This window comes from Micromys minutus (genome assembly GCF_963924665.1).
Source record: "Micromys minutus genome assembly, chromosome: 1".
Lineage (NCBI taxonomy): Eukaryota > Metazoa > Chordata > Mammalia > Rodentia > Muridae > Micromys > Micromys minutus.
In genome coordinates this window covers 26,985,626-27,012,879 of record NC_137969.1, presented here as the reverse complement: position 1 = coordinate 27,012,879, position 27,254 = coordinate 26,985,626, and the positions used below count along the sequence as shown (strand labels likewise).

General features: G+C 43.6%; 1 protein-coding gene across 2 annotated transcripts in view; it reads right to left on the bottom strand.

The window, feature by feature from the left end:
• LETM1 (leucine zipper and EF-hand containing transmembrane protein 1) overlaps window positions 1-13,675 on the bottom strand; it is a 39,637-nt gene extending 25,962 nt beyond the window's left edge. For both annotated transcript variants that reach the window (XM_080928600.1, XM_080928601.1), the window contains exons 1-3: window positions 13,423-13,675; window positions 9,558-9,618; window positions 205-655 (exon numbers count right to left, since the gene is read on the bottom strand). In XM_080928600.1, coding sequence (XP_080784726.1) covers window positions 205-655; window positions 9,558-9,618; window positions 13,423-13,501 — 591 coding nt within the window. In that variant the 5' untranslated portion in view covers window positions 13,502-13,675. The remainder of the gene's footprint in view (window positions 1-204; window positions 656-9,557; window positions 9,619-13,422) is intronic.
• Between the last annotated feature and the right edge of the window lie 13,579 nt (window positions 13,676-27,254).

Genomic DNA, 27,254 nt, shown 5'->3' with positions numbered 1-27,254 from the left:
TTCCTCAGAGGGATACAGTGTCTCTGAAGACATAGTAGAGGCAGAGACAGACCTCAAGGGTATGGGAACCAAGGGAGGAAACAGCACTGACATCACAACTCACCAGTAGCGTGAGACAGGCTTTTGTTTCTATAAACTTTCCTGACTTTTTATCCAGAAGGAGTAGAAAATAACATGCAGCAGAAAAAGTAGAGTATCCCATACCTGCCTGCGCTCCCGGCGGGTCAGTGTATGGCCATTGAGGATGCGCCACATCATACGGGCCGCTATCTTGGTGTCGATCCAGAGCAGGCGGAAGCCATGGTAGTAGTGCTTCAGTTCATCCAGTACCTTCTGCCCAAGGGACTTCTTCACTACCACCTGAGCTGGGGGGCTGTACACAGGGCCACCCTCTTCCAGCTTCTTATTCTTGTCCTTTAAGGACTTGAGGGACTTCTCTATCACAGAGTCCTCTCCTAGTGGAGATGATGAGTGCCAGCCGCGCACAGGAAGGTACTGAGGTCCTGTAACAACCAACCTTGCAGAGGCAGGTGTCCATGCTGCCCTTGCCAAGGTGCCTTGGCACTCAGGCCTCTGAGTCCAACAGCTGAGGGGCTCACCTTTGAAGCAGAGGTACACGGGGTGGGCTGGAGTACAGCAGCGAGACAGAACACTCCTTGAAAAGGAGAAAAACATAAAAGCAGCAATGAGAAACTCTCACCTACTTGACCACTCAGCCCCAAACATCAACCTATACTTCATGGTGGATCAAAGCATGCAACTATCTACTCCCTTGGAGGGAGCCTTTGGGAGGGCTTACTAGTTCCCAAAGATACACAGCAGTAGTTCGGACATGTACACACAGGAGAGCTGGACTGGACTCTACCTAATTCCTGGAACAGGATGCAGGAAGTGATAGTCATGACTTTGGGTTTGAGGATATGGAATGCAGAGTCAAGAGTCTCTCCTGTTTGGATATTCTCTCTCAACAAGTGACTCTTGGTTGACAGAAGGCATTAGAACAAAGAGGAAATCCCAAAGGAGAGTCCAGGACCCATTCCCTTACCTGGCTCTAGCATGGCTCCCCAGCTTTGTTCACTTCCCCCTTAGTACACTCTTTGAGGCATGTACCTACCCAACGCCTGCCAGAGAGAGATGAGAGGCACATATGTCATCAGGCCTGTACCGCCTCACCAGAATGAGCTACATAATGGCCCTAAAAGCAGCGAGGCCACAGCCAGAAGCTATTAGCTAAGAACCTTAGACTTTTTCATCCACACTGAATCAGGCTCACAGGGCTGCCAGGAACCCAATAAGACCAACTGCTATTTGGGATCATGCCTAATTAACCTGGAGCTGAGAGTTTATGTACAAGACCTTTTCCAGACTTCATATGGAGCCAGGGTCAGTAATGAGCTTATAGTCTGACCATGAAACAACTGATCTGTACAACCCTCCCTCAGGTTTAAAATGTACATTAGAAACCTTTCCCTACCAGTGATTTACAGTTCCATCTCTAGGTGGCCACAAACTCCAAATTCACTCTAGAGACCTGCTGTGGGTTCCCACAACCCCCTTTCTCTGCCTCTAGCACTTGGGTGGATTCCCGTGTGAGGAATGGAGCTTTGAAGTAGACTCCATCCCTCCAGGCTCAGAAGCTGCAGCTCTGGGCTGGTGAGTAAATACATCTGCTGCCAAGCCTGGTGACCTGAGTGAGACCCCCAGGACCCACCGGTAAGAGAAAACCAATTCCTGTAAGTAAGCTGTCCTCTATTTCTATCCTGGTGCTACAACATGCACCTCTGGTCCTACACACAATAAACACCTGGGCTACAGAGCAATTTAGTGAGTATGTATTAGCTTAGTAAAACCCGTGACTCAGGCACCACTGGCACCACCACCACTACCGGCACCACCAACACAAACGCGCGTGCACAAACATACACACACACACACTGCTGATCCATTTGCTGTAATTGCAATGACTTCATAAGCTTTCTGTGCTTTAGGAACTTCCTTTGTAATTTCATATTAAAATATACCTATCACAAAGGGAGCCAAAAGTGATGGCCCTATCAAAGCAATAGGAAGCAAGGTATGACTCTCCAGAGCTATAATCCCTCCTAGGTGGGCTCATATAAGAGTAGTGGCACACACGGCCTCAGCTCACAGTGTATGCTGTCCAGTGAAAGCTGGCACAGAGCATTAGCCCACAAAGAATCCAAGCATGGGACTCACTGGGCTCCAAAGCTCCAGTGCCATCATTAGTTACGGCACCCTCCAAACTGCAACTCTGTGTCCTCTGTCACAGATCATAAGCCCACACTGATCTTACAGCAAGCAGAGAAGAGTAGTACAGACAATTCTGTGGATCAGTGAGGACAATGACAAAGTGTGTCTGTGAGTGTGAAATGCACGCCAGTCGGCCCTCTTCATCTATTTCCCTGAAGGTCCTGTAAAGTGCTGTCAATCTCTTTCCAAGCCCCACCCAGCCCCACAGCACCACACTTGGGATTTCCCTAGCTCTATGATCTTGGGGCTGTGAAGAAGTCCTCGAACCAACTCTGTCCTGAACCACAGTATTATATCACGCAGAGTACCACTTATCTACTTACCAACAGAGAGATACAGGCCCTATCTCCTTACCATGGCCTCACCTCCAAATATAGGGAAAGACAGTTCTGCACATAGGACAAGTGCATCATTAGGCTTAAATATCACTTCCCATCCTCAGTGAGGAAGTGTGGCTTCCACAGAAGGCTTGATGCTGCTAATATAAGGGCCCACAGGCCAAGGCAAAGACATACGCAAAGATGAAGCAGGCAACACAACATTCTAGGTAAGGGTTGGGTCAGGATCTTACTCTTCTTAAACTCATCAGAGTCTGCTGTTGTTGGGGGAGGTGGGGACAATTTGCAGAAGTCCATTCTTTTATCACGTGATCTCAGGCAGCAAACTCAGGTCAATAGGCTTGGATCAGGCCTGCAGCGCTGAGCTATCATCATGGTTTCAACAGACAGGCTCCTAACGTTATTAACACATGTTATGCCATTTCAAATGGTGGCAAATCACATTATAAGGTTTCTTTGTTTGCTTGTTTGTTTGGCACTCCTAAGAATAGAACACAAGGTCTTCCACGTGCTAGGGCAAGTGCTGAACATTAATTATATAATAATATTATATATATTACAATAATATTCTTAAATTTTTGACTGATATGGAACTAATGTTGGTGCTGCTGGTGTTCATCTAGCACTAGTGAAGAGGCCAGACTACAGGTCCAGCTTCCATCATCTTGCTCCAACTTCCTCTGGTTTTTGCCTTTCCCTTTAGAAAAATCACCTACCAAACAGAGTGAAACAGCACCAACCAAACACAGTATTCCAACAAGAAATAGATGGGTAGGGCTGGAGAGATGGCTCAGTGGTTAAGAGCACTAACTGCTCTTCCAGAGGTCCTGAGTTCAATTCCCAGCAACCACATGGTGACTCACAACCATCTGTAATGGGGTAGGATGCCCTTTCTGGTGTTTCTGAAGACAGTGACAGTATATTCATATACATAAAATAAATAAATAAATAATTCTTTAAAAAAAGAAAAAGAAAAAAATAGATGGCTGGAGCTGGCCAGATGGCTTAGTGGGTATTGGTGCTTGTCATCGAGTCTCATGACCTTAGTTCAATCCCTGAGAGGTTCACATGGTCGAAGAGAGAACTGACTTCCAGTTTGTCCTTGATCGCCACATATGCACCTATGCACATAGCTTAGGTTCACCCATATACATGTCCCCTCTCTCAAAATAAATAAATAAATAGACAAATAAATAAATAAATAAATGCTAAAAAATGTGACACATACGCACTTGTCAGGGTGGTTAACCACTAGCACATAGCACCCAACCACCTACATTACAAAGCTGGGAATCTTAGCAAGGGTGACCCTTTATAAGGGTCCTGAGCCTATGTCCTGCCCAGCCTAAATATCCAGCCTTCATGTTAGGGTCAGGAAGACTAAGGAATACCTTCCAAAGGAGGAGTGTGTATGAGCCTTACACTATTTGCTACATATTCTCTCAGCTATCTGGCAGGCAAGAACAGGAATGGGGCACACAGACTGACATAAATACACAAGCACACACACACATACACACACCCTACACACACAGGTGGTATAGAAGAGGGAGGACACAAATACCTCTTCTGCTGTCAGTGTTTCTAACTCATTAACATTATGTAAATGTCAGAGGTATGCCCATAGGCCATTCCCAGAAGGACAACTCCCTTGAGCCATCCTAGCGCCTCCAATCACAGGCTACCCTTAGAAAGGCATGAAGCAAGCTAGTAACCAAAGGAGAGGCCTAGTCAGGAAGAACACCAGCCGGGCTAAGTCACTCTATTCTTCAGGAAAGTGATGTCAAGGAATCACGTTATCATCAGCAAAAATGAAAAACAACAGCTATAATTTAACAGAGTAAATCTCTAAAATCAGGAGATGATTCCAGAAGTGCAGACAAGTCTACTTAGAGGCCTATGGTTCTACCACATCAGACTACTAGATGACACAGAAAAAACAAAACAAAACAAACAAACAAAAAAACAAAACACAAAAAAAACAGTAAAGTATATTAGAATCCTTAGTACCTGGTTCCAGCTCATAACATGAGATTCTGAGCTTAGATGTCATTATATGCTGGGCTTATGCTGTGCAGGGATACCCATTAGCATGGTATAATTTCCCAGAGCAAAATTTGCCACTGTGAGCACTAAATTTGGTGTCGGCTAGATGGCTCAGCAGATATAGGCACTTGCTAACCAGCCTGATGACCCAAGTTACCCCTTAGATCTGTATGGTAGAAGGAAAGATCCAATCACACCAAGTTGTCTTCTGATATCAACACCTACATTATAATGTGTATATACACTCTCTCTCTCTCTCTCTCTCTCTCTCTCTCTCTCTCTCTCTCTCTCTCCCTCTCTCCCTCTCTCTCCCTCTCCCTCTCTCTCTCTCTGAAGAACCAATACTGGGAGCAGGCAAGAAAGCTCAATGGGCAAAGGTGATTGCTATTAAACCTGGAGACCAAAGTTTAATCCCTGGGACCCATAAGGTAGAAGAAAAGAATCAACTCCCAAAAGTTGTTCCTTGACTGAAAATACACATCATGGCACATGCACACTCACACACATAGATACACTGTATGTATATAAAATATAAACATATGTGTGTATATGTATGTATGTATGTATAGCTGGCCAGCATAGCAGTGCACTACTTTCACACAGGAGGAGGCAGAGGAGGATGAATCTCCAAATTTGAGGCCAGCCTGGTCTACACAGTGAGTCCTAAGACAGCCAGGTCTACAAAGAGACCTGTCTCAATAAACAAAACAAACACAAACACAAACAAACAAACCAAAAAAAAAAAAAAAAAAAAACAAAAAACCCCACAATAAACCAATACCAATGTGTACCTACCCATTACACGTCACTTCCAGGACTCAAGATTTTTCTTTTTAAAAAAACAACAAAAACAAAACATTTCTGAGGGTTCTGTGAATTTAACTCATGAATCCTTTTAAGATTTATTTATGTGCAATATTTTGCTTGCATATATATGTATCATGTGCATGTTAGGTGGCCACAGAAGGGAAGGCACTGGATCCTATGAAACGGAGTTACAGATGGTTGTGTGGGAATGGGATCTGGGTTCTCTGCAAGACCAGCAATATTCTTAACCAATGAGCCATCTCTGAAGGTCCAGGAGTCAAGAGTTCTTGCATGGGTTAGAGAGGTGGCTCCGTTGGTAAAGTGCTTGCTGTGTAAACATGAGAAGCTGGATCTGGATCCCCAGCACCCATGGCAGAAGCTGCATACAGTGTGTGCTCCAGTAATCCCAGTACAAGGGAGGTGGGTACAAGCAAACTACTAGTGCTCACTGCCAGCCAGCCTAGAAAAATCGGTCAACTCCACATTCACTGAGAAATATGTTTCAAAAAATAAGGTGGAGCATGATCAAGGAAGACAGTCCATATTTTCCTGTGGCTTCCACATGCACACACTAGCACCCACATATAAGTGCTTTCTCACAAGTGCATGTCCACATCACACACAAAAATTTCTTACACTGCTTGGCTAAAATGGAAGTTTTTGCCGCTCATCCGTAAGTGCTGATTTAAAAAGTTGCTGAACAGAACTTCATAGCTAACTTTTAAAGCAAATGTCCAAAATACATAAGTAAAAAAAGTTAAAGCCAGGCATGGTGGCACATATCTATAATCCTAGTACTGGGAGGCAGAATTGAGCTTGGGATTAGCCTGGATCTCACAGTGAGACTGTCTCACACCAAACAAGGCCTGGAGATGGAGAACACCTGTCTGGAAGTACAAGGCTCCGGTTTTGATTCCCAGCACTGAAAACATTTTTTTTTAATTAATAAAGCACAGTTCTTTACATTCTAATATGAATCTTAAAAATCTTCAATGCTAAAAAAGTACTTGACAAATCTAGCACATATTCTCAAAGAGAACACTTTAAAATGAGAATGAGCAGCTGGTAGACAGACAAGAGTGAGACCCAAAGCTAATAATGCTCAGCACAACACGCTCTGCTAAGCTGGCCTGAGGCTGCCATGCTATGTGCCCAGCTGAAGCTGGCCTGAGGCAGGGCTTCCTGCTGAGGCAGGCCCTGAAACTACAGAGACATAGGCATTAGGACTGGAGAGGTGGGCACTGCTGTGCCAACAAGATTTCAGCCATAACCTGAACTTGTTATGAGATGAGCAGAAAGCAAACACAGTGACGTGAAGTGACCAAACTCTAGAATATTATCATAGACCGGCAGAAGCAAGCACTTGGCAAGACAGTGGAAAAGGAAAGTGAGGGCAGAATACACCTGGGAACTGCCTTAAAGGCCAAGGTCATGACCTAACAGAAATGGTGCTTCTTTTTCTGAAAGAAAATGGAAAAGTCTTTTTGGGGCAGTGGGGGAGACAGGATATACCTAATACCTCTGGCTGGCCTAGCTCTCAGAGAGTTCTGCCCGCTTTTGCTGGAACTAAAGGCATGTGCCACCATGCCCGGCTACCATCCGTACTCTAACCAAAAATCTTGGAGAGGAGGTAGTAGGATCAAGAGTTAAGGGCCAGCTTTAGGTATAAGAGATTCTGTTTAAAACAAAACAAAAAAAAAGTTGTTAATCTTGGGGCTGAGGGTGTACCAAGGGCACAGTGCCCATCTAGCAAGCAAGGCTTTAGGTCCTATTCCCAACTCCACAAAAGGAAACAAAAAGCTGCTAACCTCCAGAGTTTGGTAGGTTTAATGGCATTTCACAAAGGCTGTTTTAGACAGGGAGAACTCAGAAGTTATCTAGGACACTAAAATCTCAGAGAAGTCAGGGTGAGGAGCTAGTTCCTAGCATACTGACTAGAGACCTTAGGAAGGAAACCGGCATATGGTGCATCTCAGTGCAAGCCAAGCAAACTGCCTACAGCAAGGGTTATACAGCCAGTTCAGTCATAAATCATAGGACCTGCAACCCACACTTTGTGGACTTATGCAGGGAAACTGAGTCCACAGAGCATTCCACCAATCTTCATTTGGTATTGGCACTTTATAAAACTAGAGACCCTTTGAAAAAAAACAAAACCAATCAACCACCCACCAAACCAAGCAGATGATGAAGACAAAAAAAAAAAAAAAAAAAAAACCAAAAACAAAACCCAGAGACTTTGTACCAAATCCTATTCAACTTCCCCCAAACCCCCAAGCCTCACCAGCTCACCAGCACACTTCAGGAAGAGCCAAAGAAGCTAACAAGATATAGTAGTGCATACCTTTAATCCCAGCATTCAACAGGCAGAAGCTAAGGCAGGAGCAGGCAAATCTCTGCGAGTTCAAGGCCAGCCTGGTATAGATAGTGAGTTCCAAGACAGCCAGGGCTGTTATTCAGAGAAACCCTACCTTGAAAAAACAAACAAGACTTAAAGAAGCTCTGTACAGACATTAATGCCTTTACTTGCACAAAGAAGATTCCATGACAGCAGTCTTGAGACTATCCAGAGAGAAATCTGATTAGTGAACATCTCACCCAACAGGAGCCCACACATGAGGACTCTTTCAGTCAGCTGTGTGGGGATCTGACCATGATGGGTGTGCAGAACCCATTCAGCCACAGAAATGTTGCACTGTCTAAGAAGCCTGTGGACCTTAGACAATCTGTTCATCTCAGCGTTTGACAAAAGGCATCACACCAAATGCACTTTAACAAAAGACCAAGTCTTCACAGCTGACTTGTCTTTAATTTTTTTAAAGATTTATTTATTTTATGTATATGAATACACTATCTGTCTTCAGACACACCAGAAGAGGGCATCAGATCCCATTACAGATGGTTGTGAGCAATTATGTGGTTGCTCAGGACCTCTAGAAGAGCAGACAGTGCTCTTAACCGCTGAGCCATCTCTCTAGTCCTGACTTGTCTTTAATTTAAGGAATTAAATCTGTATCAAGAAGCAGCACTGCTTATGTTGCAGAGCCAAGTAATTACTTAACAGCTTTAAGTGAACACAAAATCTCCAGAGACGAGGGGCTGGAGAGGCAGGGACATGCAGAGAAAGTAGCACTGGTTTTCTGCTCTCCAGAGAAAAGGGCAGGGACATGGAAGCAGGAAATGAACTGCCTTCAGTAATCTGGGCTGATAGCAGAGGGTATCTCCTGGCCCTACCCTCTTGATTAAGACTGAGGTAGAGACTGGGGTGCAGGACACAGTGCAAGAAGCACAGCAACTCTGGTGGAGGTCCAAGACTACTTACAACAGGAAGTGTGAGTGCCACTTTCTTCAAGAAACTCTGACACTGGCCTTGCAATGCCACCAAAGCCTCATCTGAGATACTGTCACCATCTCATAGGCACCGTCAATGGGCTAAATACACCATAGTCACTATGCCTCCAGAGTGAGGGGAGGGACATGCTGTGAGCATCCCTGAGGCAAGCATCCTTGAAAGAGCGAAGTATTCAAGGAAAGGTCTGCCTGCTCACAGATTGCCAACAGTCCTAATGCTGCTACAAACAGCTGAAGAGAATTAGGCAAAAGTCTATGGAAAGCTAATAAAGAAGACAGGTGTGTGAGCATGGAAGATGCTGATAGACAAAATATAGTGATAAACCCAGCTACATAAATGAAAATGTCAGGCAGGGCGTGTTGGAGTACAAGTGTAAATCTAGTAACTAGAAGGCTAAACAGGAGGGCTGTCGAAAATTCAAGGCCAGTCTAAGCTACAGGTGCTATATATGGAGACTCTTTCACAAAACAAAAACCAAATTAGTAAGACAAAAACAACAACCAAAAGTACACCAAAAAGCCAGTGGTATGCATAAGTGCTACTAGCATTCTGAGTACTAACTCTCTTAAACTTGGCCAACAGTATATCGTTATAACCTTCAAAATAAACACACGGGATTTGAAAGAAACAAAACCAAGGAACATGGAGGAAGAAGCTGTCGGTTCCCTCACAAAGTCCAGGTATGTAGCCTGCAGCCTCCAGCAGACATGTATGGTGTCATATTCAGTCATGGGCTTACTTACTCATGGCTCGTCAACCCCACGGTCCTGGTACAACTGAGACAAGCTCGATCATTCAGACTACCTATGACAGAAACAAAGAAAAGGTAAGTAAACAGGTGTCAAACAGGCATCTTTGAAAGTCTGAATGGAACCCCAAGTGGGAGGTTTCTGGGAGATTGTTGTGAATGATGGAGGGCTTCAGAGCATGGTGGAGCAGCACGGACTCTCCCATTTGGAAAATGGGTCTCAGGCTGAGCCTCAGGGAGGAGCACTGAAGGCTTGTGGGCTTCTCCCAACGTGGAACCCCTTCCACTCAGCTACCACTGTTGTTGCTAGGCAAGGGGAAGGGCACACTGACTCCTAACAAATAGTCCAATGGACTGAAACTCAATTCCAAGGGACAAAGGCAGGGAACTAACAAATGCTAAGAAGCCTCTACAGGGCCAGCAAGATGGCTCAGTGGGTAAAAGTGCTTGTCACCAAGACCAGTTCATGCTCAGAACCCACATAGTAGGGAAAAAAACTCCCAACAAGTTGTCTTCTGACCTCCACAAGCATGCCATAGCATGTCCAGACAGACAGACAGACACACACACACACAGACACACATACACACACACACTAAATACAATTAAAGCAAAAACTTTAAAAGAGGCCATTTCTGGAAAACACTAGTGATGAAATACATTTTTGACACTTTCCCTAATCCACTCTAATTCTAACACATGAAGGTGAGAATTTATTCACAACACTGCTATGTGAGGCAGGCAGGAAGGAGAGAACAGGCTTCCTGCACAGTGACAAGCAGAAGTACCATTCTCAACAGTGGCACATGGCCCAAGTAGACTTCAGGAAACAGCAGGGCTAGGTGACCCCCTGCCCAATCCTCCAAGCAGTGGGAGTAGCAGCAAAGGCCTTCATTTACCATTTTATGTCAGGAGGGAACTCTTCTGGCTCTAGGGAGAAAGAGGTCACATTTAGCGTCTGGTAGCACTGGGAAAACTCTGGTTGTTCCTTCACCACCATAAACAATGCAAAACAAAGATAATAGCTACATTTTTAAAATATAAAATCATCTGTTTTTAAATTTTACTTTGCATTTATTCATTATATATACACTCATTCAGAGGTCAGAGGACAACTCCCAAGATTTGATTCTCTCTTTCCACAATATGGGTCCTAGGATTTTCAGGTCACAAAACAAGAACCTGAGCCTCTAGCTGTCCCTCAGCTATATTCTTACAAGCATAAGCACCAAGTGTTACATTTTAAGTACACACCTGGGGCACACAAACTTTTCCAGATTCTTCTTAATCAAAAGAGGCTCAGAATTTTCTCTCTGCCCCTTTGCAATCCTACTTTTACAGGATTTGGCTCAGAAATACCCCCATAGCACCCAGAAGAGAGCTTGGGTGGATCTTATGCTTCCTCAAATGACACTGCAGGCTGCTCCTGCTCCACTATCGATGCACCCAGGGTGACAGGCTCACAGGCCTGTACTTCACTATGGCTGCTCAGACTGCATGCAGTTCTGCTCTCTGTAAACTTGGGGTTTGGGCTGAAGGGATGGCTCAGCAGGTAAAAGTACTTGCTGCTCTTGCAGAGGTTAGGTTCAGTTTCCAGTACTCATCCTGGCTGGTTCATAATTGCTTGTCACTCCAGCTCTGAGCTCTTCTGACCTCCATGGGCACCTACCTGCACACATAGAGCACGTATTCCCATACAAGAGTGCCTACATTTTCTAAAAGCTAAAATAAAATAGCAACTTTGAAGGGTGAAAATACTCTTGGTTCTGATAATTTGTTAGAACAACTCACAGGACCCAGCAGAGTCACAGTTTATCACAAAGGACACAAGTGAGTAGCCAGAAGAGTCATGGAACATAAGCAGGAGAGTCCTGACCAACCCAGGTTCTTTTAGCAGTATTCTGCCCTCTGGTCTGCGGACCACTCACTCTATACTCCCCACCCCACTGGAGGCATCTATTTAGGCCTGACTTCTCTTCTCAGGTGGGGTAGAAAGGGCTCCTTATGTGTAACACACGCATTGATCGCTATCACTCCAAAAGCCTTAGGAGCTCAGTGACAGACCCAGGGATAGAGACTAAGCGTCTTTCCCTGATTTACCCGGCCTCCAGGAGACCTCTGCTTCTTCCTGGCAATGTTCTCACTGACATTCATGCAAAGCCTCCAGGTTTGGAGCACTTTGCAGCTGTCTAGAGTTGCAGGAACTTGTCTCACTCCAAGTTTTCCTGAGCCTTGACTAGTCCTCACAGGTTTACAAAATGGCACTGTGGCTTCTGGACTGGCTTCTCTCCCACATACTCCAGGATCATTCAGTCCCACTTTTACATGCCAAGTATCTTCCTTTCACAGAGAACAGCACAGAAAAGGGAAGGAAAGGATCTTCACAGTGGACACTTGACAGGTACACTTCCCCCTAAGGAACCAGGTCAACTCAACATCAACAATATAACTGTGGAGCCTTGATCACATTCGATGAGCAAAACACTTAAAACCCCTCCAGAACTCATCAGCAAAGCACCAAAAGAAAAATCCTACAACACACCAAGCACTCCTCAAAGCTGTCAAGGCCATGGAAAACACACAAAATTTGTGAAACGGTTACAACATGAAGAGCCAAAATGACCAATGTAATGTGGTGTAACAGAAGAAGATAATGAGAAAATCAAAATAAAGTATGTCACACAAAAGTGAAGAATATGGTAAGTACTCAAGAATAAAGAACATTCTGGGACAATGTTGGCCTCAATTTATCCACTATGACTAAAAAGTTAAGATGTTCATTGTATGTAATGTTCACTGTTGCCTCTGCCAGCACATCATTACAAGGAAGGCAGGGACTTGCTACCCAGTACTGCTTTATTGGTTCTACATCTAACCACTATCAGGGAAGCAGTATTTTTGTTCAAAGGGGACTGGGTTAACTACAGAAAACATTCTTGTACCTGGAGTAATCACACACACACACACACACACACACACACACACACACACACGCACACACACACACACACACACACAATCAGGTAATTTAAAAGCCATAAACATGTCACATAAATAAGAAAGGGCAGAAGTACTTTATGGTATCCTGAACAAGTAAATCAACAGGTAGACAGCTAGGAAGACAGCTCTTATGACAGAGACAGCTTGAAAAACCTCATGAAACGCAGGGATACTTTGCTGTCTTTCCATGCATCATAACTGGTTTTGCTACTGTTTGTTTTTAAGACAGGGTCTTCTGCCCTGCCTGTCCTGAAATTTCTAAATGGTCTGGAGTTCAGAGATTCACATGCCTCTACTTCCAGGGTGCTGGGGTTAAAGGCGTGTGCCACCACGCCTGGCTCCACACCATGCCCGGCTCTCCAATTCTGTTAAGGTGACAAGAACTGTACTTCTGCCAGGAAACCATAAGGTCTTAGTCCCACTTTCACAGGCCAAGTTTCATCCTTACCGTAACTTACAAACAGGACACATACAAGTTTCCTAGGGAAGCACGGTCATCCGCCACCCCACCCCAGGGAGCGGCCCACTATGCTGGCATCAACCACAACCCAATCTCCTTGTCCCAAAGTTCCGGCTTCCAAGCCTGAACTGGTCAAAGAGCATGGCAGGGCTCCGTTCTTCATCGAGGGGAGGAGCGCCAGGAAAGCCATGGCCCTAAGGAACTTTTTCAGCGCCTCAGTCGGTAGCAGTGACCTGCAGTGACCAGGGCAACTAAGGTCACAGCAAAAGCTACCCAGCATAGGCGGCCACCAGATGCTTGTCACCGCCGCGCTGCCTCGGGGCGCGGGGACCGGAGAGGTGGTGGTCCCGTGCGGACGCCTGGTCGCCCACAACAGGTCGAGTGCGCAGCTCCCGCTTACCCCGCGGGGAGGCGGCCCGGGGCGGTGCGAGGCGGGCAGGCCCCCGGCCGCGGCAACTCCTGAGCAAGATGGAGGCCATAAGCCTGCCGCGGCGGCGTCCTATGGCAGCCTCAGCTTCCTCAGCTGATCTTCGCCGTCCCGGCGCCTGGGCCCAGCCCGTGCGGACGGTTGACGGCAGAGGTAGGCTCCGGCAGCAAGCACTCAGCTCAAGGGCCCAGCATCCGCAGCGGCCCTGTCCCGGCACAGACGTCCGGAGGCGCAGGGCGGGACAGGCCGGGCCGGCAACGCTCCCATTGGCCCTGAGGCACCCGCCCTGGCCAGGTGAAGGGCGAGCCCGCGCAACGGACTACCAGTCCCAGCGTGCATCCGGGAGACTTGCCTCTGCCGACTACAATTCCCAGCGTTCGCCGAGCCTCTCCTGGAGAGATTAGCAGTTTGGGTTTTTCTTGATCTCAGAACGGCCTGGGGTTCCTCGTACATCTTAGCAGTGCCTAGCTTTTGATTTGGGGCTTCGAGAACAGAGGCGGCGAAAGAACTAGCATCTGTCTCCCTTACAGCTAAGCCCTATACTAAGCGTAGTAGATGGCTCATGGGACTTTAAGGAAGGGTGGGTAGGGAATTTAACTCTAAGAGGCTGTTAGTTGGTTTCAGCTCCTTGGTTTGCGGCTGGGAGGTTGGGCGTGCAACCTTACTCAGTAAGCGCTCCTGGCAGGTCCTCTCTGTGGTAGCTAACAGCCACACTTGCCCACTTCAGAATAGACCTGGTAGTATCCTCTTCTTTAAAGTGTGGCCAGAATGGCAGGCTTCAGGATTATGGAAACACACTCTGGTGTCCACAGCAGCTGCTTCCTCCACAGATCTGTATTCTGATTCAGGGGCATCAGACCTTTACTTGTGATTTCCCACACTGCCTTTCACCTCCTGCCTTTGGTTCTTTGTGAAATGTCTTTTCTGTTCCTTCTATGTTCCTGTGGGCTGAACTCAGCATAGTAGATGAAGATCTTCAGTATGAACTTAATGCATCTATTTTTATTTTTGGACGAACAGGTGCTCAAGTCCTAATTTCAGACTCCCAGCAAGGATGCCTAACTAGTATCCTAGCACAGCCCATTGGGAAGAAGTAATCTATTTAGTCATTTTCTGAATCAGAACCTAAAAGCTGGGCCTGTGTAGACCAGAATCCCTATCTCAGGACTCAAGTGGGAGAGAATCTCGTAAGATGTCTGGAACCTCTCTTGTGCACGAGGTGGTGTGCATTGTGGACATCAGATACAGAACTAAGTCAAGTACAGGGATGCCCTGAAAAGGTTAAAAACCTAACCCAAAGAACCTTAGTCAAGCCGAGAAACTTCTACCAGTAAGAACACTTGTCTGACCAATAAATAAATAAATAAATTAATTAGTTAATTAATTTTAGAAAAGGCCAAAGTAGCAATGGGGACAGGTTAGGGTGAACATCCTTACATTGTATTAATGTGTGTCTCTGTATTTTCAATTGTTAATTCTGTACCAGAGAGCTAAGTGCTGGTAGGATTCTGGTATTGATATTTCTTTTCTATGGCCCATCAACAGGTTTTCTATTGTAAATATTTGTTCTTCCTCACCTGCCTAAGGCAACCTAAGAGAGGCATCTGACTAGAGTAATAAAGATATGAGGGCCAGTAGCTGGGGCAGGAAGTAGGAGGAGGAACTTCTAACACAGAGATGCAGGAGAGGAAAGCAGATGAGACAGAATCTAAAGTGGACACAGAGGTGAACAAAAACGGACTGGAACCGAGGAGGGAGATAAAGAACTAGTGGTCTGTCCTAGGCTAGAATGGTAAGTTTAAATGGTAACTGAGAGACTTAAATGCCCTAAGCTTTAAAATGTCTTAGTGCTAAGGACCAGCCTCCACTTTGGAGAGGGGTTCTGAGGAAGGCACGTCTGGGAGCAGCGAAACAAATGACCCAAAGTTAAACTGTTGGGAATTGGTTGTAAAGCTTTGTCTTATTTCAGCTCCCAAAAAGCTATGCTACCAGACCTGAGGGTCCCTGCTCCCAGCTGGCTTCCACTGATAAAAAAGAATTGCCCTACAGCCATTGGCCTGACAGGGAGAACAGGGCGGGGCTTTTAAATTGCGTGGGCAAGAGCCCTGACCAAATGGGAGAGGGAGAAGATCCTTGGCAGGGAAGCAGAAAGACGGGTTACCAGAGATGAAACGTTGATTTAGCAAGTTGACTCAGGAAAGTTGGAGGGCAGAATATATGCTAGCCACAGAAAGATTTAGAAATGCCCAGCCATTGAACTAGTCAAGGCATAAAAATCAGCTGGGGTGTGTGTGTCTGATTAGTAAATCCAGAGAGCTCTTGGCAGGTGCAGTGCCACTTGCGACCTGCCTGGAGCCAAAGTGGTTTAACCAATTCACTGCTTCATCAAACTGGGGATTGAAGTTGTCGACTTATGCTCTGCTTGAGACAGCTTCCTATCCTGCTTTCTCTGTTCTTTCTCTTTATGGCTCAAGACAGTTCTCCAACCAGTTCTTCGCTATTCTAAAAAATTCTGCAAGCTCTTCTCTTGCCGCTCCTAAGCCCAGTCTCTTATTTTACATATCAATCCAGTCGTTTAGTCCTGGTTTGCTTTTGATTATCCTATGAATCAGCATCCTGTGAACCAACCCTCCTACCCCCAAGGAACTTAAGGGTTCTTTGGAAAGTCAGTTGGGAGGTGTTTTGTCGGGGCAAACACATAAAGGAGTGTTTTTCTGAAGTGGACACAGGTCGAAGACTAAGGCAAACTTGTGAAGGAGCTTTTCACTGAAGCAGACACAGGAAAAAGGATGTTATGCTAAAGGATGTTTCTGTGAAAGGACATGTGATGAAGGATTCTTCATTAATAACATACATGTATTGGTCCATCTTACATTTTGTAGTTGAGCAGCATTTGTTGGGACTCCATAGAGAGAAACACCAAAAACTGGTAGTGTGCTGCAGTTTCTTACCACAGACTTGGACAGATTGGCAGAATGATGTCAGCTGAGACAGATGCACTTGCTGAGGCAAGACACAAGGAGGACATGTGATGTTTGGAAGATATAAATATGACTTGATGGACAATGATGGAGGCTGAGCTAGGATGGCTTACAGAGCTAGCTGTGCAACACTTCTGGGTCTCATTTCTTCCCTGAGAGAAGCACAGTTGAGAACTTTTCCTGCATCCCCACTGGTCCTTTCTGCTGACTGAAGCCAAGGCTGAGGCCTGGCTGTCTCTGTCAGGCAGTGCCACCACTGCTGATTTTGTGTTTGCTATTCTGACTCTATTGAACAAGGCTGCTGGTATAACCACGAGCTGTCAGTGAGTGGATTGAGCTGCCACTGCTGACCTGTAAACTGAACTGTCAATTTCCAGACAGCACAGATGGGAGGTGCTCCAAGAACCTTTCTAAACAGGTCCACTTCCCCGCCCCTGTGCTCTTGTATCCTTTTCCCCCCACTACCTCTGGTGGGTGGTGGACGGAGGAAGTGCCAAGAAACTGCTGCACATCACCAGGAGTTTTTTGGTCTGCCTTAGTCTTTCATACCTGTGTCTGTATCAGGAAAACACCCCTTCACATGTTTGCCCCAGCAAAGCACCATCCAACACAACTTTCCTAAGAACACTTAACTTTCTACTTCACAAGTGGGACTGTTTGGATCCAAAGATGGATTGTATTTAAGTTATTTTGTCTTCTATTCATTCTCCCATAGACTTTTTATGCAGAGAGTTTCTTAGAATGCATATTTTCAGCACACAAACATACTAAAAAAATTAAAAACCTATGTAGAAAAAGTTTCTGAATTGATTCTAAAAGGAAAAATGACATTTCATCAATTAGCAGAAATAGACCCAGCAGAAATCATGGTATCTTTTTACTAGTGCTGAAATTGCCTCATTATGGGCAGAAAATGAATACTGGCAAAGAGTTTGAAGTCATTATTTGGAGAGATTAACAACAAATATCCCAAAAGAAAGTGTTGCATTAAACCATAATAACAATAAAAAAGGAAAGGGCACCAAGTCAGGCTAGAACCAGCTACTCCATGGCTGGCCCCATGCAGACACCGCTTTCACTGCGCCTGGGTGACAGGCTCAGGCCCCACCTGCTGCTCAGAGCTAAAAGATGCCTACTCACAGATAACATTGTGAAATTAAAGGAATTTCAACATAAGATGGCTATTGCATATAACCTCTCCAGCACCAAAGGAATCTATTTCAGGAACTTGGAGAAGTTGATTCAGAACAAAGTCATCTTGAAGAGTTGAAATGCTGCTGCACTTGTACAGGTCCGCGGAAGATGTGCAAGTGGCTACCAGGCAGAACACAGAAATCTCACTTGGAGTATAAGTCTGAACCAGTTTCCATGAGGCTGTGCTACAAGTGGGACCTTGAGGACTCTACAGTGGAGCCCATCAGAGACACCCATCTAAAGGTTCTTTGTAGACTCAATGCCATTCAGTGTTTTGATGGATATGGTATTTACCTAAGGCAAATATGAAAGTGTGCTGCAAGTGGTGATTGAAATGAAAAACCAAGATACAAGGTTCAGTAAAGACACCTATGTCCTCGCTTTCGTAATCTGCTACAAACCAAATAGCCTGGAATTGCTTAAAATCTGTACTACATTAAGAGAAGAAGCCCTAATTAAGGGAGACACTATCTCCAGGAAAGCATCCTGTTTTGCACTGGCATTAGCTCTGAATTGGAAATGTTCATTTTTCCTTAGATCATGAATCCATAGAGCATAACACGCACTAACTTAAATATATCAATCTACATCCAGTCAAGTATGTCAGAGTCTGATAAAACTCTTACAGGATACCCGTGACAGAAATCTATCAAAATTTGTAAGTGGAGACACATTCTCAGAGGAAGTGTGCTAGAGCACAGTTCAAGTGCTCACCTGGTTTCATAGTCCCAAGATCACATGTGCAGCAAGAGGTCAGACACAGCAGTCTCTCTGTGGTTTCAAGACTTGCATGCATTAATACAATGACTACTTCCTCCTGGGATAACATGGCTTCTGGAATTCTCAGTTTCCTTTCATGTTGCTCTCTCCTTGCACTATACTGTAGGGCATATATACTATATATCTCTCCTATAAATAATGACTTCATGCCTCTTCAGTTTTTTCTTAAGTATCTAGTACCTTTCCCTTGCTCCTCACTCTCAGTTAACCCTTGCTTCCTTTGGAAGGAGGAAATAGAAGCAAACTGAAGAAAGTGACTAGTATACTATCGGCCATTCTAATTTTGAGCTGACACATTTTTGCAGGGTTAGTGATGGACCTGTAGCTACTGTCGAACTCTGGCCTCAACCCTTCTCCATATCTTATATCTGTATAGCTAGTGGTCTCCTAGGCATGTCCACCCTGATATTTCACTTCTAGAATAGAATTACAGATTGTCCACCCAACTTTGGATCTCCCTTCCTTCCCTGTCACAGTAAATCTCAGTGTTCATCATCATGTTTCTAAGACCCAACTTAGGAGGGTGACACTGACCCAGTCCTTCAACTCCTTAGAGTAAGTCCTTCACTGTAACCCACAGTATGCCCCACGTGCAGTCACCTCTCTGTATTTCCTGTGCTTCTCCCAGTACAAATCACCACTTGTTTTTCTGGAATTGTTTCCACATCCTGCAGACTGGTGTCTGTAAGCAAGTGAAGGCAGGTGAAAGACAAGGCTAGAGTCTGTATTGAACAGTTGAAAAGGAGGGTGGGCTGAGAGATTTTGAGAGGCAGGAAAGAGTATGGAAAGGAAGAACGAAGATGGAGGAAGAGAAGAATGGCCCAGATCTGTGTGGCTTTAAATAGCCACAGGTAGCTATGAATACCTTATAAGGGATAGATTATTACAGGATAATTTGTCTTATCTAGGTGGGCAGTTTATATCAATATCAATTGGCTCCGAGTTTATTGTGTGGACGTTTTGTAGAGTGAGGATTTACTGATACAAACCTGATTGATAAATTACAAGCCGATAGGGTTTTGATTTTACCAGGTTACTGAAAACTGTTGACTATAACCACAGGGGACATATGGCTGGGAATGTGAGCAGAGTCCGCAGCAAAAGAGCTTAGGATAGGCGGTTTCTGCGTGGGGCTAGCCATGGAGACAGCGAGACAGCTGGGGCCAGAGTAGCTGTCGCTAGTGTGACATGTTGCCTTTTCCTTTTTTAAAAATTACTATTTAACACAAGTAAGAGACTTCAGTTTATAAAAAGAGCTAATTTGGATTCTCCCTCATAGTAAAAAGGACACCACTTTCTGGAGCCCCTATATTCTAAACTGATGCAAATCAAAGAGGAAAGGCAGGTTATAAATCAGAAAAAATAAGTGGCTCAGTGCCTTTATGATTCAGTTAAAACGTTAGAACTATATGCCATTCTAATGGTATTATTAGATTTTTCCTGAATCTCTTAATATAGTTACTGACTCTATGCAGAATGAGTTGTAGACAAAAAGTTTTTGCAGCCTACTTTTAATAAGTGTTCAACCTTTCCTCTAGCCCACCACCCAACAGTGTGGTGGAAGATAAAAGCTATTAGGATATGGGGGAAGTGGACCTGTTCAGCAGTAGTTCTTTGCGGGGTGAGCACAGTTTTCTTTGGCAGCAGTTCAGTCCCATGGCAAACACCAAATACGACTCAGCAGCTGTGGACCATTCCTCTAGGCAGTCAACCAGGGCACAAGAACTGTCAGCTGCAGACCAGTCTTCTAGGCAGGCAGACAGCATACACAGCTGGCAGCTCAATCCTGAAGGAACTGTTAGGCTCAGCAGAAAGCCTGAAGTGAGGCCACAGAAGTAGCAAACTGCTGCAGGAACCTCACAAGCAGTTCTCGGGCAAACTTCTCTCAATGGTAGTGTTACAAGAAGTTAAGCTCAAAAATGCTATGTAAGGTGAACCAGTGCATGCGTGTAATTAGTGAAGAATAGTGAGAAGGAACAAACCAAACCAGTGCTTAGTGCTCCTCTCCCACTGTCTGTGGGTCTGTGGGTCATATTTATCCTCCTTCATCACAGGTCCTTCACCTGTTTGCTGTATCAAAATATCCTTTCACCTGTGTCTGCTTTAACAAGATATCATTTGACATAACTAACTTTCCAAAGAAACTAGAAGTTTCCACTTCATTATTTTACATATTAAAACAACTCAACCTATTCCAGATGATTCAGAATTATCTTCACTATTTATTCAATAACAAGTAACCAGAAATAGAGATTATCCATTGTATATAACATATATCAGATCCCATATTGGTCTACAAGGCCCTGGAGCACAGGCTAATGATGAAATTGATCAGTTATTTGCAACTTTAATTTTTTTCAAATCCTATTTTTAATGGTGGTTCATAAACACTTTAACCTTCCTTGTAACCCTCCACCCACCAGAGATAATAGTGGGGAAAAAAAAAAAGAATCTGGGGCAAGTGGACCTGTTTAGGAAGGTTTTTTGGAGCAACTCCTGTCTGTCTGTGTTGTCTAAAAATCAGCAGCAGTTCAGTTCACATGTTAGTTGCAACTCAATCTACTGCAAACACCTCACGGATACACCAGCAGTCCAGTTCAGGAGAGTCAGGTTAGCATCAGACCTGCAGAGACAGCCAGGCCTCAGCCTTGGCTCAAGTCCGCAGCAGAGACTAACAGGAACACCAGGAAAAGTTCTCAGCTCCCTCAGGGAGACCCATGAGTGTTGCAAAACCAGCTCTGCAAGCCTCATTCAGCCTCTGTCACTGTCCATTGAGTCCTATGTATACCCTTCAAACATCATGTGTCCTCCACATGCCTTGCCTCAGAACATGCATCAATAATCCCAAGTCCATGTAAGTGGCAAGGAACTGCAATAAACTACCAGAAGTTTTTTGGTGCGTTTCTCTCTATGGCATCCCAAAAAATGCAGCTCAACTATGTAATGTAAGGCGGACCAATACACATGTGTCACTAGGAAAGAATCTCTCATCACATGTCCTTTCATGTGCTTGCATTAGCAGAACATCCTCTCTCCTGTGTCTGCTTCATCAAAATGCTTCTTCACCAGTCTGCCTTAGCTTTTTACACTTGTGTTCACTTTAATGAACCATTCCTTCACATGTTTGCTCCAGCAAGACACTATCCAACTGACTTTCCAAAGAACCCTCAAGTTTCCACTTCAGCTATTAATAGAAAATGTGCTAGAAGCCTGAGAATTATTCCACATTAATAGAAAAAGTTTAAAGAGAGATTATATATATATATATGTATATATATATATATATATATATATATATATATATATATATATATATATATTAACCTGGCAACAAGCCAAGTAAATTATAAGAAAATGTCCTATTTGTTCTTTGTGTAACCAAACTCCAATACATGGAAGAAGTAACCCAAAAAAGTACCCAAAGAAGTGAAATTTGGCAAATGGATGTATTTCATTTTTCCGAGTTTAGAAAATTGAAGTATATGCACCGCACTATAGACACATTCAGAATTTCAACAGGCTACTGCTTTAAATTCTGAAAAGGCAGGCTGGAGAGATGGATCAGCAGTTAAAAGCACTGACTGTACTTCCAGAGGTCTTGAGTTCAAATACCAGCAACCACATGGTATCTTACAACCATCTGTAATGAGATCCGATTCCTTCTTCTGGTGTGTCTGAAGACAGCTACAGTGTGTCCCGCCCAGCCTCGTCCTGCAAGGAAAGACGCAACACGGCCAGGTTCTTCTCTCAGCAGTTTATTCAGGACTTCTTTCTTGATGCTTTCATGGATCTCAAGAGTGCCGTGTCCGGAAGGCTCTCTCCTTTATCCTCCCCGCCTGTCCGAGTCCATCCAATAGCTGAGGTGTCGTAGCATCATTGGTTAGTAATGTGGCGTGATACAGGCACATGAGCTCTTGGGGTATTTACTAGTTAGAGAGGGTGGACACCAGCGCCATCTTAGAGCGCGGCACAGCAGTGCGGCACAGTGCAGCTCCCTACAACAGTGTATATAATAAATAAATTAAAAAAAAAGTTCTGAAAAGGCTCATTCTGTAATCACACATTCATTAGCAGTAATGACATTTAGGGGAATATCTGTACAAATTAAGTTTGTCAATGCTTCAGCGTATGTCTCTAATGAAGTAAAGACATTTTTGCATATTTCATATTAAAGCATATTACAGTTATACTACACAATCTTAAAAGACAAGCAGTTATAGGGAGATCTAATCATACTTTAAAAGAGATGCTTAATAAACAGAAAGAACTGACAAAGACCCCCTACAGATAGACCACATAATACTTGATCAAGTTTAAAATTTTTAAATGCTAATGAGCGAAAACCAACAGCTGTTGAAAGACTTTCGATTGTGGGGAAACAACTGCTGAATTAAACCATTCTATTTATTTTAAGGATATCTTAACTACAGGATGGATGGATGATGGATGGATGGATGGATGGATGGATGGATGGATGGACGATGGATGGATGGATAGATGATGGATGGATGATGGATGGATGGATGGATGATGAATGGATGGATGGATAGATAGATGGGTGGAAGGGAGGAAGGAAGGCAGGCAATGTGTTGCACTGGGGGAGAAGTGTAGACCTTGTTTCAACAAGAAATAAAAAGTTATGGATTAATTCAAAATTAATAAGGATTAGATTTGACCAGGGAGATCTCCTGAAAGATACTATGAGAACAACAAAACAGGTTACATGAATGCTAGTTCTTCTACATGGGAACAGTGAAGACTGGTTAAGACATGTCTCAGCAGTCAATAAATCTTGTCTATAGTTCCTCAGGAAATATTATATGCCACCCTTCTATATGACATTCATGGAAATTTGTATTATAGTTATTACAGTCCAAGTAGACTTATAAATATTAACATCTTTAATCTGTGCAAATAGAGAGTTATCTTTAGCTGCATTGTGCACACTGAACATTTCATACACGTGTTAATGCAAAAATATATATCACGTTGAACATTTATATGATTACAGACCAAAAGAACCAGATACCAGAGACAAGGGAGGTAGCCTAGATGATCCAACCTCACAGACTACATCAATGGCTGTTTCTTCAAGAATCTGAATCTAGAACAACTTCAAAATAGCTAGTCAGATGGTCCAAACTCAGACTGTTTACAGTACTCCAGTTAAGCCCTGTACTTTCCCAGCACAGAGACTGGACAGCAAATGTTACAGCTAGCATTCCTAAGAATTGTCCAAAAATCTCAATTTTCTTGGGGACCCCAAAAGAGAATGTTGCCCCTAGATACCAGGAAGCAATTTTAAGAGAATGATATCCCATCCCCCAAAAATGGGGTGGGTGGTTTTTGGGTAGGCTGGATGTTTGTCATTGTTTAAAGGGAACTGGTTGGATTATCAGTTGTTAATGGTCTTGGTCAGGAAGAAAAAAAGCTAAAGGAGGTTATTTCAAAGATTTCTCTCTTTTTCTTCATTCTATCCCTTTTTCTCTATCTAATTTCCTATCTTATGTTATGGGAAACGTGGGGAAAAGGGATAAAAGAAAATGGGGATATAGGAATAGTAAGATAAAAGGGTAGATTATTGAATTTACTTTTAAACTAAAAACATAAAAAAAAACCAAGTATTTCTACATTGATATGGCATTTTATATATCAATATAAATTTAAAATTATTTTTGTTACAACACTGCATATGTTTCAACTCTTGTTTAAGGTACTGTACCTATGCAACTCATTTAAAAATGTAGTGTGTAGTCCTTGAAAGTGCTTATTTTAAACTGTTTAGGATAATTAAAGAATGCATGTTGGTAGTGAGTCAGTCTAACTTATTGTCATATTAGGTAATAGTTAATTACAAAGACAAGTGATATTTAGCCTTCTGTAGATATTATCAAATTTAAGCAGATAATAAATAGCTACAAACAAGCAAACTGTGCTTATTCAGATACACAGAGATAGTCTTCAAAAACTTTACAGATCTGGCATTTAAAGATGGTTTATTAATAAAAGGTTTTTTTGACAGTGAGACATGTCAGCTCCTGTAAGCACCTCTGTTCCACCTCAAAGAAGATGATGATCAGCGAAGGATCCTCATATGGAGTTTGCTTCTATGTGTCAAGCTAGCACTGGCCAAGAAGCTGCCTTGTCTCAACTAATGACAGCGTACTGTCAAAACTGGATATGCAAGCCAAGGGAGAAGTCAATTGTAAAACTTTTCAAGGACAAGGTAGGTAAGTCCTTCATAATTCCTGCTTCACAGAAAAGTCTGTTAAATATATTGGCCCAGAAGGTTGAAGATGATGCTTCGTTGTAGCAGAGAAAACTTTGATGACTATCCAGGCAGTGAGCTGTCTCTGTCATTTCTATAGTTTTGGAAGCTGTCTGCTCTGCAGTTTTTGTTTTCTCAGGTATATTTAATCCTTCTCAGGTCTTACAGTATTGAAGACTAGATAGTTATAGTCTCACTTTTTAATTAATTTCAATTTAATTTAAATAAAATTAAGCTTAAGGGGCTGAAGCGATGGCTCAGTGGTTAAGCATACCGACAGTTCTTCCAGAGGTCCTGAGTTCAAATCCCAGCAACCACATAGTGTGGCTCACAACTATCTGTAATGAAATCTGATGCCTTCTTCTGGTGTGTCTGAAGACAGTTACAGTGTACTCATATATACAATAAATAAATAAATTTTTAAAATATTAAGCTTAAGTTGTATCTTAGTTAAGGTTTTACTACTGTGAACAGACATCATGACCAATGCCACTCTTAAAAGGCCAACATTTAATTGGGGTGGCTTACAGGTTCAGGTGGGAACATGGCAGTGCCCAGGCCAGCATGGCATAGGATGGTACTAGCATCTCTAATTCCCTGGAGTCTTATGCTATAACTAGGCTTCACCAATAGCCTCTCATAGGCTCTTTTTATGATGCCAAGCCTCAATTTCTTTGCACAACACCTTCAGTCCTGGGCCATCAACTACAACTGAGGTTATACCTTCATCAATGGCCTTCCATGGCCTCTCTCAGTGCTAAGCCTCAGCTGTTCCCCATGCTTCATATCTTCAAAACCAGTACCACTTGGGTGATTCTTACACATTACTGAGTCCATTTGCAGCACAAGGTACAACCTTGGCTATCTCTGGAACATAGTTTCTTTGTGATCCCAGAACCACTTCCTGAACCACTGATGCTGGTCTGTTCATTACCGCTCATTTCTTAGGTCCAGCCTGACCACCATCAATTGTTCCAGTAGAGCCTTCTTTTATGGACTCTGAAGCCAGAGCCACATGGCTGAAGCTGCTGAATTCGATGCTTGCTGGGCTGAAACATGGCCCCCTTTATTCTATTGCCTGCTTTCTGTTTTCCAATTCCCTCACTGCCTAAGCTTGACTGTCCTAGATCTTGTTCCGCAGATTGACCTTAAACTCAAGAGATCTGCAAGGCTTTGTCTCCTGGGATTAAAGGAATGTACTACCATGCATGGACTTAAGCTTATCTTCACCTAGAATTTGCTGTTCCAGACTGACCTTGAACTCAGAAATCTACTTGGATCTGTCTCCTGGGATTAAAGGTGTATGAGACCAAGCCTGGGCCCAAGCTTTTCATGGTCACTATTCCTCAAGATCCAGATCAAAAGCCTGTGTTTTCCAGCCTCAAAATATAGATCAAAATCAGTTTTGGATTGTAGTTCATTCCAGATTAAAACTGCAAACTACTCCTTGTTCAACTGCAAACACAAACAATAAGCTTAGCTGGGTGGGATCTTGCCCTGAGATCACTACTCCCTAAATCTCTTTATCTCCTTAAACACAGGATTCAGCTCCATTTTACATTTTTGTGCCCCTTATTACTTGAACCATACATTTTTTTTCTTTTTTAAGCTTGCTAAGCTTGATCAGAAAGCTCTTCAAGAGAGTAAATCCAAGAGCAAAGTCTATGCTGAACTTTCTTGAGACTTCCTTTGTCAATGCAATTAATCTGATTCTCTTCACCTTAGACTTAGCCTCATGCAGACTCTCCAGACAAGGGCAAAAAGCAGCCACATTCTTCACCAAAAGTCTCTAGGCCACATACTAAAATTATTTTCCTCCACAGTTCAAATCACCCTCAGTAACAAAGTATTCCATATTCCTAATAGGCTAACCCATTAAGTCCCTGCCCCTAAAGTGTTCTGCTGCTTCCTAAATCTAAAATCCCAAAATCCACATTCCTCCAAATAAAAAACATGGTCAGGCCTATCAAAGCAATATCCAACTCCTGGTACCAACTTCCATCTTAGGAAAGTTTTTATTTGATATGAACAGACACCATGAACAAGGCAACTCTTACAAGGACAACATTTAATTGGGGTGGCTTACAGGTTCAGGTGGGAACATGGCAGTGCCCAGGCCAGCATGGCATAGGAGGAGCTGAGAGTTCAATATCTTGTTCCTAAGGCAAACAGGAGAAGACTGTCTTCCACATGGCTAAAAAAATAAGAGGGTCTCATTACCCATCCTCACAGTAACATTCTTCCTCTGACAAGGTCACACCTACTTCAAAAGGCCATACTTCCTAATTATGCCACTCTCCAGGCCAAGCATATTCAAATACAGAAAGTTGTTTAGAATTTTTAAAAATAATTTATTTATTATAAATACACTGTAGCTGTCTTCAGACACACCAGAAGAGGGCATCAGATCTTATGACAGATGGTTGTGAGCCACCATGTGGTTGCTGGGGTTTGAACTCAGGACCTCTAGAAGAGCAGTCAGTGCTCTTAACCAATGAGCCATTTCTCCAGCCCTGTTTAGGATTTTAAAAAAATGTTTTAAGGTCTAGTAAAAATATTTTTTAGGTTGTTAAATGCAAGTT